Source organism: Pongo abelii, chromosome 9 (genome assembly GCF_028885655.2).
Source record: "Pongo abelii isolate AG06213 chromosome 9, NHGRI_mPonAbe1-v2.0_pri, whole genome shotgun sequence".
NCBI classification, from domain to species: domain Eukaryota; kingdom Metazoa; phylum Chordata; class Mammalia; order Primates; family Hominidae; genus Pongo; species Pongo abelii.
In genome coordinates, this window is record NC_071994.2 from 27,035,365 (window position 1) to 27,050,620 (window position 15,256).

Below are 15,256 nucleotides of genomic sequence, written 5' to 3' on the forward strand. Positions count from 1 at the left end.
GCTTGGCACATAAAATAACCTTCAATGTAATATGTCAGCTATTACTACTTTTGCAAAGGAGCTTTTAGGTTGTTTGATATAGCCCCAAAGTCCTGTTTTCTAAGTTTTTCAATCTGCTGTGGACATTGAAGCTAATGGTAGGGTATGTATTATATGTTCTCATGCATTTGGGCCACATTTGATTGGTAAACAATACATTAGTGTCCTCTACCTCATTGACCCCTTACTCTGTGGTTATACATCTCATGGAATGTAAGCTTTGGATGGCTCCTACTTTGGATTAAAGGTACATTTTCCTCTAAATGTGAACCACATAGCTTAATAAAGGATATTAGATTTGTTTTTAATTTGTCTGACACATGATGGCTTTAGCTGATACACTATATTACCGACATTACTCCAGAAAGACACTTAGAGTAAATCTAATCTAATAATTGTTTTTTTGCTTGTATTTTGCAGACTGTTTGAATTCCAGAAGGACCAACACCAGATAAATTATGAATGTTGAACAAGATGACCTTACATCCACAGCAGATAATGATAGGTCCTAGGTTTAACAGGGCCCTATTTGACCCCCTGCTTGTGGTGCTGCTGGCTCTTCAACTTCTTGTGGTGGCTGGTCTGGTGCGGGCTCAGACCTGCCCTTCTGTGTGCTCCTGCAGCAACCAGTTCAGCAAGGTGATTTGTGTTCGGAAAAACCTGCGTGAGGTTCCGGATGGCATCTCCACCAACACACGGCTGCTGAACCTCCATGAGAACCAAATCCAGATCATCAAAGTGAACAGCTTCAAGCACTTGAGGCACTTGGAAATCCTACAGTTGAGTAGGAACCATATCAGAACCATTGAAATTGGGGCTTTCAATGGTCTGGCGAACCTCAACACTCTGGAACTCTTTGACAATCGTCTTACTACCATCCCGAATGGAGCTTTTGTATACTTGTCTAAACTGAAGGAGCTCTGGTTGCGAAACAACCCCATTGAAAGCATTCCTTCTTATGCTTTTAACAGAATTCCTTCTTTGCGCCGACTAGACTTAGGGGAATTGAAAAGACTTTCATACATCTCAGAAGGTGCCTTTGAAGGTCTGTCCAACTTGAGGTATTTGAACCTTGCCATGTGCAACCTTCGGGAAATCCCTAACCTCACACCGCTCATAAAACTAGATGAGCTGGATCTTTCTGGGAATCATTTATCTGCCATCAGGCCTGGCTCTTTCCAGGGTTTGATGCACCTTCAAAAACTGTGGATGATACAGTCCCAGATTCAAGTGATTGAACGGAATGCCTTTGACAACCTTCAGTCACTAGTGGAGATCAACCTGGCACACAATAATCTAACATTACTGCCTCATGACCTCTTCACTCCCTTGCATCATCTAGAGCGGATACATTTACATCACAACCCTTGGAACTGTAACTGTGACATACTGTGGCTCAGCTGGTGGATAAAAGACATGGCCCCCTCCAACACAGCTTGTTGTGCCCGGTGTAACACTCCTCCCAATCTAAAGGGGAGGTACATTGGAGAGCTTGACCAGAATTACTTCACATGCTATGCTCCAGTGATTGTGGAGCCCCCTGCAGACCTCAATGTCACTGAAGGCATGGCAGCTGAGCTGAAATGTCGGGCCTCCACATCCCTGACATCTGTATCTTGGATTACTCCAAATGGAACAGTCATGACACATGGGGCGTACAAAGTGCGGATAGCTGTGCTCAGTGATGGTACGTTAAATTTCACAAATGTAACTGTGCAAGATACAGGCATGTACACATGTATGGTGAGTAATTCCGTTGGGAATACTACTGCTTCAGCCACCCTGAATGTTACTGCAGCAACCACTACTCCTTTCTCTTACTTTTCAACCGTCACAGTAGAGACTATGGAACCGTCTCAGGATGAGGCACGGACCACAGATAACAATGTGGGTCCCACTCCAGTGGTCGACTGGGAGACCACCAATGTGACCACCTCTCTCACGCCACAGAGCACAAGGTCGACAGAGAAAACCTTCACCATCCCAGTGACTGATATAAACAGTGGGATCCCAGGAATTGATGAGGTCATGAAGACTACCAAAATCATCATTGGGTGTTTTGTGGCCATCACACTCATGGCTGCAGTGATGCTGGTCATTTTCTACAAGATGAGGAAGCAGCACCATCGGCAAAACCATCACGCCCCAACAAGGACTGTTGAAATTATCAATGTGGATGATGAGATTACGGGAGACACACCCATGGAAAGCCACCTGCCCATGCCTGCTATCGAGCATGAGCACCTAAATCACTATAACTCATACAAATCTCCCTTCAACCACACAACAACAGTTAACACAATAAATTCAATACACAGTTCAGTGCATGAACCGTTATTGATCCGAATGAACTCTAAAGACAATGTACAAGAGACTCAAATCTAAAACATTTACAGAGTTACAAAAAACAAACAATCAAAAAAAAAGACAGTTTATTAAAAATGACACAAATGACTGGGCTAAATCTACTGTTTCAAAAAAGTGTCTTTACAAAAAAACAAAAAAGAAAAGAAATTTATTTATTAAAAATTCTATTGTGATCTAAAGCAGACAAAATTATGTGTATTCCTCAGAACCTGTTTTTGCTGCACTTATTCACTATTTTCCCACATCTCATTCCTCCCTTCCCTGATTGCCATATTTTTCATAGCAGATCTCAATTCCTTAAAGAACTGGTCTAGGAAATTTTGTAAGAATTCTGTTACACTTTGAGATTTTTATGGTGAATTCTAGTGGTGAGATCCAGTCTATTTTGTCTCCCTCTCTTTTTTTAATTTTTTTCTTTTTTCCTCATACCCATATGAAGTAATCCAATGGGGAATGCAATATTAGAAATAGATTTTTAAGAGAGAACAAGGAAAAAAAATGCAAGATCTTATATTTTTCATGTAATGACCTGTTCTGTATTTATGAGGAAGACCATTCTATGGAAAAGAAAAGAAAGTAAGCAAACAACAGATTAATTTACATATGAGCATCTATAAAACCCATGACTTCTTTTAAACAACTCTAGAACCAGAATTTGTAGTTAAAAAGCTAAAAATAAGATTATAAATAAAATATTGTTGGTTTTTCTGTACCTGGACACAACTCATTTGTAGTATGGCTCAAATGTGAGAAACTTGAAGGTAATTAGATTTTCTGCTTTCTAAGAAAGAAAATACTACAGTATTCTTTAGTCACAAAATCAATCTCTACAGGGTCCTGTTTGACTAGTTGACTTGAGTTTTAGATCTATGTTTAAGGATGCTGTGGTATTTTTTCCTTCTCATTAGGCTTACCCTTTGTAGAATGCTCAGATTCAAAAATAATGATTTTGTGAAGTAAATTTAATTCTACTTGAAAGGAAGTTTCAGTATAATTTATTTACTGTCTCCTAAACATAATTTCATTGGCCAGATGAACTATAACTGCGAAACATGAAAGTATTCTAAATCATCTAGAGCTGAAAAAGAATATTTAGTGATGAGTGTTAGCAAATTCAGTTCAATTCAATGATAATTATTAAAGACCTACTGTGTGCAAAATACAGATTTTAGTATTGTGGGTGCACAATTGACAAGATCTGCTCTTGCATTACTCCCAATCTATATAAAAATGATTAAAGAAATCATCTCAGTTCATTACTGGTTGCCAGCTCCAATTTTACTGTTAGGTGAAAGGCTGTGAATCAGAACCTTAAATTTTTAAAAGATTAGATTACTGTTATTATAGAAAGCTCTTGGTTTTCTGATGGTTTCTTCCATCTTTCTGGAAGAGGTGATTATCTTTTTCTAAATGCAAACTGCAGAGCTTTTAAGAAGTGTGGGTTTAGATTTGCTCTGAAGGACGAATACATACCAGGAGAGGGCAATGCTAAATCAGTGGTAATTAATTAATGGTATTTTTTAAGGAGCTGGGGGCATTTTGGCTAAGAGACCATACACTAGCTTCCAAGTAAAAAAGGAACTTGCTGGTTATTGTACTTTGGCATTCTCCTGATATTTTAATATATTATGTATATGACTTCTATCTTTATGTGAAACAAGTGAATATACAGAGATCTCATCATTGGCCTTGAAATTTGCTACCTTGGTGGTGAAACAAGGACTGACCAAGCTGAAGAAAACTTCAGCTCCTAATGGCTAAGAACTTGGATAATCACACTTAATTCTGCAGGCTGAACCTTACTCCATGGTTTTGTGGTCTCCAAGTGTGAAAAAATCAATTATTACTAGCAAAGTTGGTCAGAGAAATGGGAGAAAAGGATGGGAAATGAATGACAGCATGCAAGAGTCTCGCTTCAATTTTTTTGATCACCAATTCTCTGGCTTTTTTCTTCCTCATATCTTACGTCCCTTGGTTAGGAACACAATCCACACTTGGTTTCACTGTGGAGAAGACTCAGGAAAAGGGAAAACATATTTTGGCTACTGTTTGTGAAGTTATTCAGTATTGAATATACTTACTTAACATATTCCCAAACTGCAGATCACAAAAACACAAACAAGCAACAACAAAAAACACCAACAAATATCTATAACAACAAGCAAGCGCTAGTACAAAGAAAAGTGATATAAATCGAGAGGGAAAATGATCCTGCTTTCTCTACTTGGCTTGCGTTCACCAAACTCTGTCTTTGCTGACTCTGAAGCTTCTTTCATTTTAAGCTTATAATTCTTATAGGTTTAGTCCCAGTATGCAATTACCCTTGGCTGTGAGAGGTGGCTGAGCAGTTAGACAAATGCTACTAAATAGGATGAAAGGTGAACTTGCACTTAAAAAGTTAGGTTGGAATCTAAAGCATACAATTCAGTCTTCTAGGAGGTTATAGTATAGTACTAATGAATATATTTTGGGAAATAAATTTGATGCGAGGCTTAAATAAACCAGACTTGACTTCTATAATAAATTTAGAAACTCTTTTACCAAAGGTCCTCATTGCAGGTTTTGGGGATAAAGGGTAGAGTGCTATAAATCTATTATTTAAAGAAAACTAAAATGAATTCTAGATGTTTCTGATTAACAGTAAGCCTTTATTTTCCCTGCATAACATATTTGACCCTTGGCCCATCAGAACCATAGCTGCACTGATATATTAGAGACCATTACACATGTGAATTTACTTGGTTTAGCAGGAAGCCTATATGACTGTTTAAATATTTGCTATATTGTTGTACCAAAATACAATTCTGTGTCTACTGCTCATTGTAGTCTATCCAAAGGCAACTGGGCAGCAGTATTCTGAAATACGTACACCAAAAATACACCATTTACAATTCATCAAGTTAAAGTAACCCAGTGATAATCTCTGTGTGTGTGTATGTGTGTGTGTGTGTGTGTGCGTGTGTTTGTATTTCCTGCTAACAGTATGCAGTTTGCTTCCCTAAACATCAAAGATGCTTCAGAAAGAAGATTCTCTAATGTCTTTCTCTATCTTTTCTATTCAGGAATTTTACTCTTCCATATCTGGCCATGACCTTGGTCTCAAACATTCTTTTGAAAGTATACAGATGTATATGCAAAACAATAGAAGGATTTGGTGTAGTTCACACACATAGGCTCTGATATAGCTTTAATAATTTCCCCTCATATCTCAAATATTCTGAAATCATGTATCATCTTTTTCAAAGACTGAAATAGGTTATTTGCATATGAAAGAGTGATAAATTTTTTTTGATAAAGAAAATGTGGCTAGTTCATAATTGCTTTTAGGCCTTATAATCAAAAAATTAAAAATTAGGATATTGTTTGAGACCCATTTAGTATGAAATAAAATTCTACATATAGATGTGCTGGGGGCAAAAAATCTTGACAATGTAAGGGTATTTACATGGCAGAAAGAAAAGGAAGAAGGTATATCAAGAATAGCCTGCACTGAAACATGAAAACATATTAAGTAGAGGGCCCCAGAGTATCCAACATTTTTAAGGTAAAGATTGATCAAGGTGAAAAAAAAAAAAAAAAAAAAACTCAGTCTCTTATCTTTTTGGGATAATCTTCAAGATATTTAGATAAAGTAGAAGAGTTAGATGAGTGCTTACAAATACAATGTGGCACTCTAAGGCAATATAATTTTAAAATATTGTGTTCAACTACTTATTTGTTGTTTCAGCTTGTTTTAATAAGAATCTTGAAAATAATGATATCATTAACTATCACAGACATAGCATGTGAATGCTGGGTAAGCAGTCATACTCTGCTGAGAAGCTGTCTGTTTCTCTTCAATATAGTAGCACAGAATCAAATATCTTATAAAACTTATCCTGAAATTACATATGCATCATTATATTTGATTAGAATGTGATTCTGTACAACAGCTACTGATAAAAATGAATCTAAAAAGTTACCTTCCAAAAATCAAGTTCCCTGCGATTCTTTCTCTTCTTTTGCAAGAAGAAATGTGAATTCCTAAAAGCTCTGTACATATTAGATAGGAAGCAGCTGGGACACCACTGTCTTCTTATGCTCCATCGGGATACAGAACAAGATACATCTGGCTGTATGAGAGAAAAAAGAAATCTAGAATTAATGTAGCACACTGTCAATTAGGATCCAAATTTGGATACTGAATGAAGCCTTCTCAAAACACATACCAATTCACATCCTTCTGTTTCTTAAACTGCTGCCAACAGAACTTCCGAAATTTCAACCTTATTTGAGAAAACTATATAAATTGTATGTAAAATTATATAATTAAATTTTATAATATGTTTAGCAGTAAAATGTAAAACTGCTGTTCATTTTTTGTTTTGCCCAGGATTAAGAAAAAAGAAAAATAGAGAGGAACTTGCTGCAAGGCAGACAATAAATGAAGCTATTTTAATGAAAGCACATGATATTGGAAAAATCTTTGTTTTGTAAATTTTGTTCTATGCAGAAAATGAGCACATCTATATATCCCTTGCACCAAAAACAGAAAGGAAGGCCTATGAAAATCTGACCATGAAGTCTTATTTTTCATTATTTGGTCTAGTAATTTAATTTCATTTTCCAGATTATTAATGCTGCACTTTATTATATATTTGATGCTGAATTGCTGAATTTGACTTGTCCAAATGACATCAATCCTGTCTTTATCTCATTTCCAGAAGTAGTGAATATATTGCTTTTTATCCTGGTGAAAGGGAAGATTCAAAGTTGTTTGAAGGAGAGGGGCTGATCTGTGTGGTGGCAGTAGAACATATTCTGATTGATGTCCTCTAACCTTGAAAACTTGCCAGAGCATCCACCTAGTTCAACCCTAGTTCAGTTATCATGGTGGAAACCCATTATGGGCACCCTTAGCAACTATTGTGCCTATATATTAATAAGTCTACTGAATGACAATTAGTTCATCTCATTACTTCTTCAGCCCTTACTTCCACATTGAAAGAAGTAAAAAGTAGAATTCACCAATTGCTATTTAAGCACATTTGCTAGTTTTCTAAAGTCTATAGACTTCTAAGAGGAATACATGAAACCTCAAGTAAATATATTAAAACATGCACAAAATAAATATATTTATGATATGACTTTTTTATTGTAACTATCAAATTTTAATCAAAAAATTTGTAATACTAGGGAAATCTCAGGTTTTACTAATGGAATTATGAAAAAATATTAATCTTAATACAATTTGTAAAATGCCTTAAAAGTTAGATGTTGAAATGGACTTCCAGGTCCTGTAGCTACTTCTATTGAAATTATCATAATAATGTTTTACAAAATGAGAAAAGTAATACAGTTTCTCTTTCCAGTTGCCCTGAAGCAGACTAACTGATGCTTGTAAAGATGTTTCTCAGCATAAATGGATTATTAGAGAATGAACTTCAGTTAATTTTGACCTTAAAAAAAGTCACATAGCTATGTATTTTCATCTAAAACATTTTCAAGAGTCTTGCAAAGAAGTCACTCTAAAATAATTAATGACAATGTTTATGTGCTCAATTACATTTTGGTTTTTCAATACATATTCTTACCTTATGTGAAAGTAGATTGTATCCCTGGTTTTCATTTTTCAGCACATTTTCAAGTTTTCTAAGAGAAGTATAAAATCAAAATCTGTCACTACTGTTCAACATTTAGTTATACAATCTGGAGTTCAACTCTAAACAATATTGGGCAAGTCATATAAGGGAGTGAATTATTGCCTAGGCATCAAAGTGTGCCTCTTTTTCATTCTACTCTTAAATCCCACTTAAAATACCTGACAGTTTTATTATTATTAATATAAACTTTACCTTTACAAAGAATGGAAAATTTCACAATATTGAAAAATGCTTTAAAACTGCAGATTATATATATAATTTTATGAAGGAAAACATCCCATTTATCATCAAAGACAAGTGCCAATATATATGGATAGATAGAATATTCATCAGAAAATATATGCTACTAAAATAATCTCATCTATTAGCCAACATAGTTTTATTTTTAATGATATTATCATTAAACATTTGTAAAACTCAATTTATTATAAATCCTGAGAGTGATTAGTAACTGTTATTTGAAAGCCACTTTAGTAATCATAGAAAGCACTAATATTAAGGAGTAAAAAATCAACAATTAATGTCAGAAATAAACCATGAGCTCTTAGAAATTACTGGGATACCATTAGGCATTCATAAGATATAATAATTCAAAAGTAAAAATTATATGCTTTATAGCTCAAAAGTACTTTCACCTATTTTCTCATTTGCGCAGCCTTGAAATAATGGTAGGTGAGTATTTCAAATTCAAGCATCAGATATTTCATAAATACTGCATATGCCTGTGTGTGGAATTATTGATGTTTTGAACCTATAAACAGGATAGAAAGGAAGAGATGGTCGGTAAACAACACTGGAGAAGAAAAAGAAGTAAATGGTAAAAGAGGAAAAATGATTAGATTATGTTTATTTTAGAATAGATTCATTTAGTGAATATGAATTGAGGAACATACTTAATGCCAGGCACTATTTGCAGCTCTGGATATACAGCAATGAACAAAACTTTTAAGTCACGCCCACAAGATAAGGTGACCAACTCATCTCAGTTTGCACAGACGTTCCTGGTTTTAGTACTGAAAGCCCTGCATTCCAGAAACCCCTTAGTCTAGGGCAAATCAAGATGGTTGCTCACCATTATCAGAACCTCACTTTCTGGTAACTGTCATCTTGATTTCCAAATTCATATTAATATGTTTATCTCATTGTTAACGACAATGCAAGGTAGCACTGACCACAAGTAACCAATGGCTAGTATACCTGTTTCTAATTGGGGCAAAGTTATGACAAGAGCAAATTATAGTAATATCAAACTTCCTAGAATTATTTCTAGACAACACTCCTTGGAGTGCAACTGAAGTATCAAAAGCACAACTTGACCTCAAGGAAGAGTTAGTGTCTGGGAATGTGAACGAACAATCATAACTACCATTTGCAGGACACCTACGTGTATCATCTCTAGTTCTTACAAAGCCCTCTGAGGTAGGTATCATTATCTCCATTGTAAGGATGAAGACTTTGAGAGTAAACTCTCCCTTACACAGCAATGAGAAAGAAAACCAAGGTAAAGGAAGAGAATTGGAGCTTTCAGATGGCTATAGCAAGTCTTGTCTAAGCAATAGCATTTATTTTTCAGAACAGAAAACTATTAATGCTCTCAGTATATTTTACTTCTTGTGTTCTATTGGATTATATTTTCCTGGAAACTGGCTTCTCTTTGGGGTCACATTTTGGTAATCAATGTTAGTCTTGTTCAGTCAAGTTTACTAATGAAATGGATAGGACAGCACCTTTGAAGCACTGACTTGGTTAATGTGGCAATGTTTGAACTATTTTTGTATTGACTATTATTGAATTTCATAGAGGAACTTCAAATTGAAGACGTTATGGATCAGCCAGCATTCAAAGATGAAAATAAATCAATCAACACTTTTTATCACAATTATACAGTTTTAGATATTTTATTTTAGGGTTGTATTATGATTCACTTTTATATTCTAATCAAATGTCATTGATGGATATCCCTGAATACCACAGTAGCTAAACCAGCATATTCTAGTCCCTTTCCATAAGAAAATAAAATTCTCTTTACTAACTTCAATAGTTCTTTAACATCTCATTATGTACATTGTTTTTATGAAGTCAGTAAAATCATCCAATTCATCCTTCTTAGAATACAACACACTATTTAAAGTTGTCTAAACTTTTTAAGAGGTAACCATTAGGCTGCAACCATTTTTCACTTGCCAAGTAGCTAAAAAGATAGAAAAAACATAAGACATGCCCCTAAAAGCAAGACACTTAACTTCTAAAAGGTGGAGACTCAACTCAAATGAACAGTACTAAATTTAAAAAATCTAATTATCCCAACTGAGTGCTCCTGACAAATTTAAGCCCCTATGCTTCAGTATTTGTTAGTTATTTTTTATATTTAGTAAAAGCATTACCTTTGGCAAATAATAAATGCAACCAAAGTAAAAATATTGCCATAATAATAAATGGAGACATGAGATAATTAACTGGTTAATATGGATTCGCATTGCAAAACGGTAGAAAATCTTTCCACATAAAGAAATGCTTGACAGACTTGAGAATGGAACACTAGTTGTAGAACTTCTAATACAAAATGAGTGATTAGTTTTAAATCCTTGACCCAATTCAGTGTCACTTCATTTGTAAGTACATTCATTCATTTATTCGTGGAACATTTATTGTTTTTGCTATGCCAACAATAAAGATTATTAATACAAAAATAAGGGACACAGCTTTTGCCTTCAAGGAGTTAACAATATTGCAAATACAATATGATGAATTGAATGGAAGAGGTAGCACATATTATATAATCAGAGAGAAGGGAAACAGACCTGGGCTGTGTAGTTGGAAGAGGGAGAATCAGATTTGCTTTTTATATGAATAAAAGCAAACTAGATTGAGCCCTACTGGATGAATAGGAGTTACCCAGGTGGTAGAAGGTGGTATGTTGGTTTTCCCAGAACAAATACAGCAAAGTCAAGGAACAAGCAACATCATGATGATAGAAGACTGCAAGTGGCTTGGTGTTTCTATAATAGAACCAAACATTCAATTTGGAGATTGCTAAAGACAAAACGAAGACAATGATTTAAGGCTTTGTATATGGCATTTTGACCCTGTTAAATTTAACTTATGGATGACGATGAAGTATTAACATTTTCTAAGTGGTTGTGTGGCATTGATATTAGATTTGAGCTTTGAATGGGTTACTAGCATGGCAGAAGAAAAAAATTTAAGGTTAAAAAGACTAGGACAGAGAGAAATCCATATTGGACATTGTTTTACTATCGTAACAGAGAGATAATTGGTGGAAGTTAAGGTCCAATTAAAAAACAATAAACCGAGTTAGCTAGACTTGTTTTCTCATTGTATGATGAGAGAAGAGAAGGAAACAAGGTTTCTTACTTTTGTTGACGAGTGGAAATAATGGAAGATCAGCAGGTAAAGGGTGATTAGAAGATAATGTTTATAGTTAGTTGTAAAAAAGTTGTTCCACGTCAAGATTGGGAAAGGAAGTGTTGCAGGACTTTTCTGTGGTTCATCTAAAGACAGAGTTCTTGTCCATCCCACGGCCCTGAAAATGCAGGATTGCAGATGGTTTAAAGGGTGAGTAAAGCAGGGTTTTATTGGGTGAAAAGAAAAAAAGAGCCAGAGTTGGGGGAGAGGGGGTGGAAACAGGGACTCTCACAAGGCCAGAGTCCCTCCACTAGGGCACTTCCTGCCAGGTAGTTGGAATCCCAGTTTCCACACAGCAAGAGGAGGGGGCCAGGTTCAGGCTCCCCGCTGCTGCAAACGTCATGAACTTCCCAGGGCTCCATCTCAGTGGGCAGGCTGGTTGGAGTTTCTTCAGGGACCCCCTCCCACATGGCTGTCTCATTCCCTCCATTAAAGAAGTACATCTAACTGCCGTTAGATTATGGATAAGGACAAAGACCGATCTTAACAGCTTCCTGCTGACAGGGCTGCTGTTTGGGGAAACGGCAGTCCCCAGAGGCCTATTTAAGGGTTCCCAGCAAAAGGGGCCATTGTCAGAAGCTCTGGTTGCATGAGTTTGATGGCCTGAAGGCAAGAACAGACAAACCGGGTTATTAGAAAACATGTATCAAAACAAAACAAGGGGAGGAGGAAAGACAGCTCAAAAATTCTGAGGTCTTTCACCAGTTTACACAGGGAGATGGAGGCCAATAGCCTGACTGGTAAAAAAAAATTTATCCCTTTGCTAGCATGTTGGGCTTCTGGGTTCCCATCTCCTGAGCTCAATCTTAAGCCAATCAGTTTACGGTTTAGGAAATTAACTCTTTCCAGTTTGGAGGATGCAGCTGAGGGGACTGTCTCATAGTATGGAGACATAATTACCTATTAGTGAATAGAGGACCCAGGAGGAGAAAGGAATAAAAAGAAAGCATTTTTTCAAAGGAGTCCCAAGGCTTCAGAATGCATTCTAAAGGGGTACAGACTGAAGAGGAATGACTACCCATCTAGAAAGAGGGGAGCAGGTATCCCTGGTTCCCTTCAGTTCTTAGGAGATACCGGGGTATGCAAGGGAGACAAGGAAGAGTGTCCTCTTTCCCTTCTTCTGTCCTTGCATCCCTGAGTTCCAGCGACCTTGGCAGGTGCTGCCATGAGTGTTAAAGTGGCTTGCACCCATGAAGCAGGGGGGTCTAGAGAACAGGAATTATCTGCTCTCACTTAGGTCTCTTTTCCACCTACTGTCAGTAGCCTTGGAGTTCCCCAGAACTCATTTATGCCATAAATATTAATGTGGTCTTTATCCATGAAACAGGAAGCTTGGGGTTGGCTTAATCGGTGGGAATCAGCCACACTCACCTACACTGTGCCTTTTAACTTACGTTGTCATTTGCTTCTGGATCCCTCAGATCATTTTCCTTCCTGGGCCTTTGACCTGAAGCTTGGAATTTAGTTTGGGACAAAAATGTGTCTCATGAACTCCTTATTATAAGCTGAATGGTAAGGTGAAACTGTGGAACTGTGTCCTCCTCCAATAAGGGAGAGGAAAGGATGTCTTGTGACACACCCAGATAACTGGCTGTTATAGTTATGCTTGCTAGAATTTGGGTGCATGGTGTTTTGCTTTGGTTACTCCCTTGGTCTTACTTTACCAAAAAGAAACTGCTGAGTAATAGGTATCCTATTTATTCCCATGACCTGGAAAGATTTGCAGGATAATTGCTCAGAACTAGAATACTGGTCCATATTTCTACATTACCCATCCCTTTTGTTCTTTCTGAGCTACAGCCGGAGATTGCTAGTTGGTTCACAGGAACAATCAGGGTTAGTCTAAAATGTAGGCAAAAAACTTAAAAACAACAAGTTTAGAATTTAATGACAAATATATAAGTTTTGAAGCATGATTTCTCTCCAGACCTCATGTTTGTTAGAAAACAAATTATGATAGGACTGAGTGGTTTTCTAAATAGACTTTAGTCTTATACTTGGCCTGATTATTTGCATAAAGTAGCAAGAGCAATTATTTCTACATAGGCCTTTTGGATTGGCTTTGATGGAAGTCTGTTCCACAAGGAATCTCAGATAAGACCGTTCAAAGCGGAGCCCAGCCATGGGTTTGCATTCTCAAATACCTGTGAGTTGGGTGATCCTCTCCCCTTAAGGTCCCAAGATAAACTTGGAGCCCCTGGACCTGTTAGAAAGTGATATTGTTTACTGACCACAAGTGAGGAACCCTGCATAGGGACTGTGTAGGCAAGGGTATGAGGCCAGTTTCCCCACTGGGTTTTTATTGGCTCTGCAAGTGGAGATTAACTCCTTAAAGCAAAGCATACCCTTCCAGTCAAAGCCTTGGTAAAATAACCATTTTCTCCAATTGTGCTCTGTCACAAAAGAAAAGTGGATTCTTATTGCACTGATGCAAATATTGCCATAAATTAAGAATACTCACAGAAAGTTTCCAAATTCTAGAGGAACCAGGCAGAGAGAAACAAACATGCTCCAAATTTTGTCCACAGGAGTATACCTTACTTAATTATTAAAGGCTGTAAATAGTTCAAAATAAGTTTTCTTGACTATGAAAAACAAAACAAGGATCAGCAATATTCCAAGCAAAAGTCAAAAAGATTTGCTCAGCTTCCTGAGTTCAGTCAGTTTAGTTAAATCTTGTTTTGCTTGATATTCGTGAACATTTCACCTCTTTATGAGTCCTGTACATTTTCCTTTATTCCAATGTCACAATCTCCAAAGTTATCAGAAAACTGATTGTCTCAAACATGATCAGAAATTGTATCTGAGAGCACTTGTCAGGGTCTTTTTTTTTTTTTTTGAGACAAAGTCTCATTCTGTTGCCCAGGCTGGTGTACAGTGGTGTGATATCAGCTCACTGCAACCTCTGCCTCCTGGGTTCAAGTGGTTCTCCTGCCTCAGTCTCCTGAGTAGCTGGATTACAGGTGCGCGCCACCACACCTGGCTAATTTTTGTATTTTTTGTAGAGATGGGATTTTACCAAGTTGGTCAGGCTGGTCTTGAACTCCTGACCTTGTGATCCACCTGCCTCGGCCTCCCAAAGTGCTGGGATTACAGGTGGGAGCCACTGCGCCCAGCCTAAGATATCAATGCTGCCAGCACCTTGGCCTTGAACTTTTAGCCTCCAGCTCTACGAGCAAATAATTTGTTGTTTAAGCCACACAGTCTGTGGTCAGAGTCTTATAGCCTATTATAAACCATTTTTTGAAAAGGATTAAAACCAAACAACAATTGTCTGTGAATAGCAAATGTCCAGGGTAGTTACAGTTAGAAATACGATTGACAAATAAGTTTGGTTATCTCCGTGGTTTACAATAATTTAACATAACAACCTTAATTATGATTGATGGCATATACTTAGACATTAGAATTTTAGAAATACTATACAGTTTGGGAACATATGTTATCATTATTCACCAAGATATAACCTAAACAAGATTGAGCATTATTTTGGCAAGACCATGTACCTAAACACGTCAAATAATCCTGTCTCCCTCTCTTCTCTGGACATTTCAGGGGCCCCCTGAAGAATTCAAAAAGCCACATGTCAGGACAGACTTTTTTTTTTTTTTTTTTTTTTTTTTTTTTTGAGACAGAGTCTCGCTCTGTCTCCCAGGCTGGAGTGCAGTAGCGCGATCTCGGCTTACTGCAAGCTTTGCCTCCCGGGTTCACGCCATTCTCCTGCCTCAGCCTTCTGAGCTGCTGGGACTACAGGTGCCCGCCACCATGCCCAGCTAATTTTT

General features: G+C 36.9%; 1 protein-coding gene across 5 annotated transcripts in view; it reads left to right on the forward strand.

Moving 5' to 3' along the window:
* The window catches only part of LRRC4C (leucine rich repeat containing 4C), a 183,689-nt gene extending 177,672 nt beyond the window's left edge, over window positions 1–6,017 (forward strand). For all 5 annotated transcript variants that reach the window (XM_063728468.1, XM_063728469.1, XM_054524479.2 and 2 more), the window contains one exon: window positions 460–6,017. In XM_063728468.1, the coding sequence (XP_063584538.1) occupies window positions 502–2,424 (1,923 nt within the window). In that variant the 5' untranslated portion in view covers window positions 460–501 and the 3' untranslated portion in view covers window positions 2,425–6,017. The remainder of the gene's footprint in view (window positions 1–459) is intronic.
* Window positions 6,018–15,256: the final 9,239 nt, after the last annotated feature.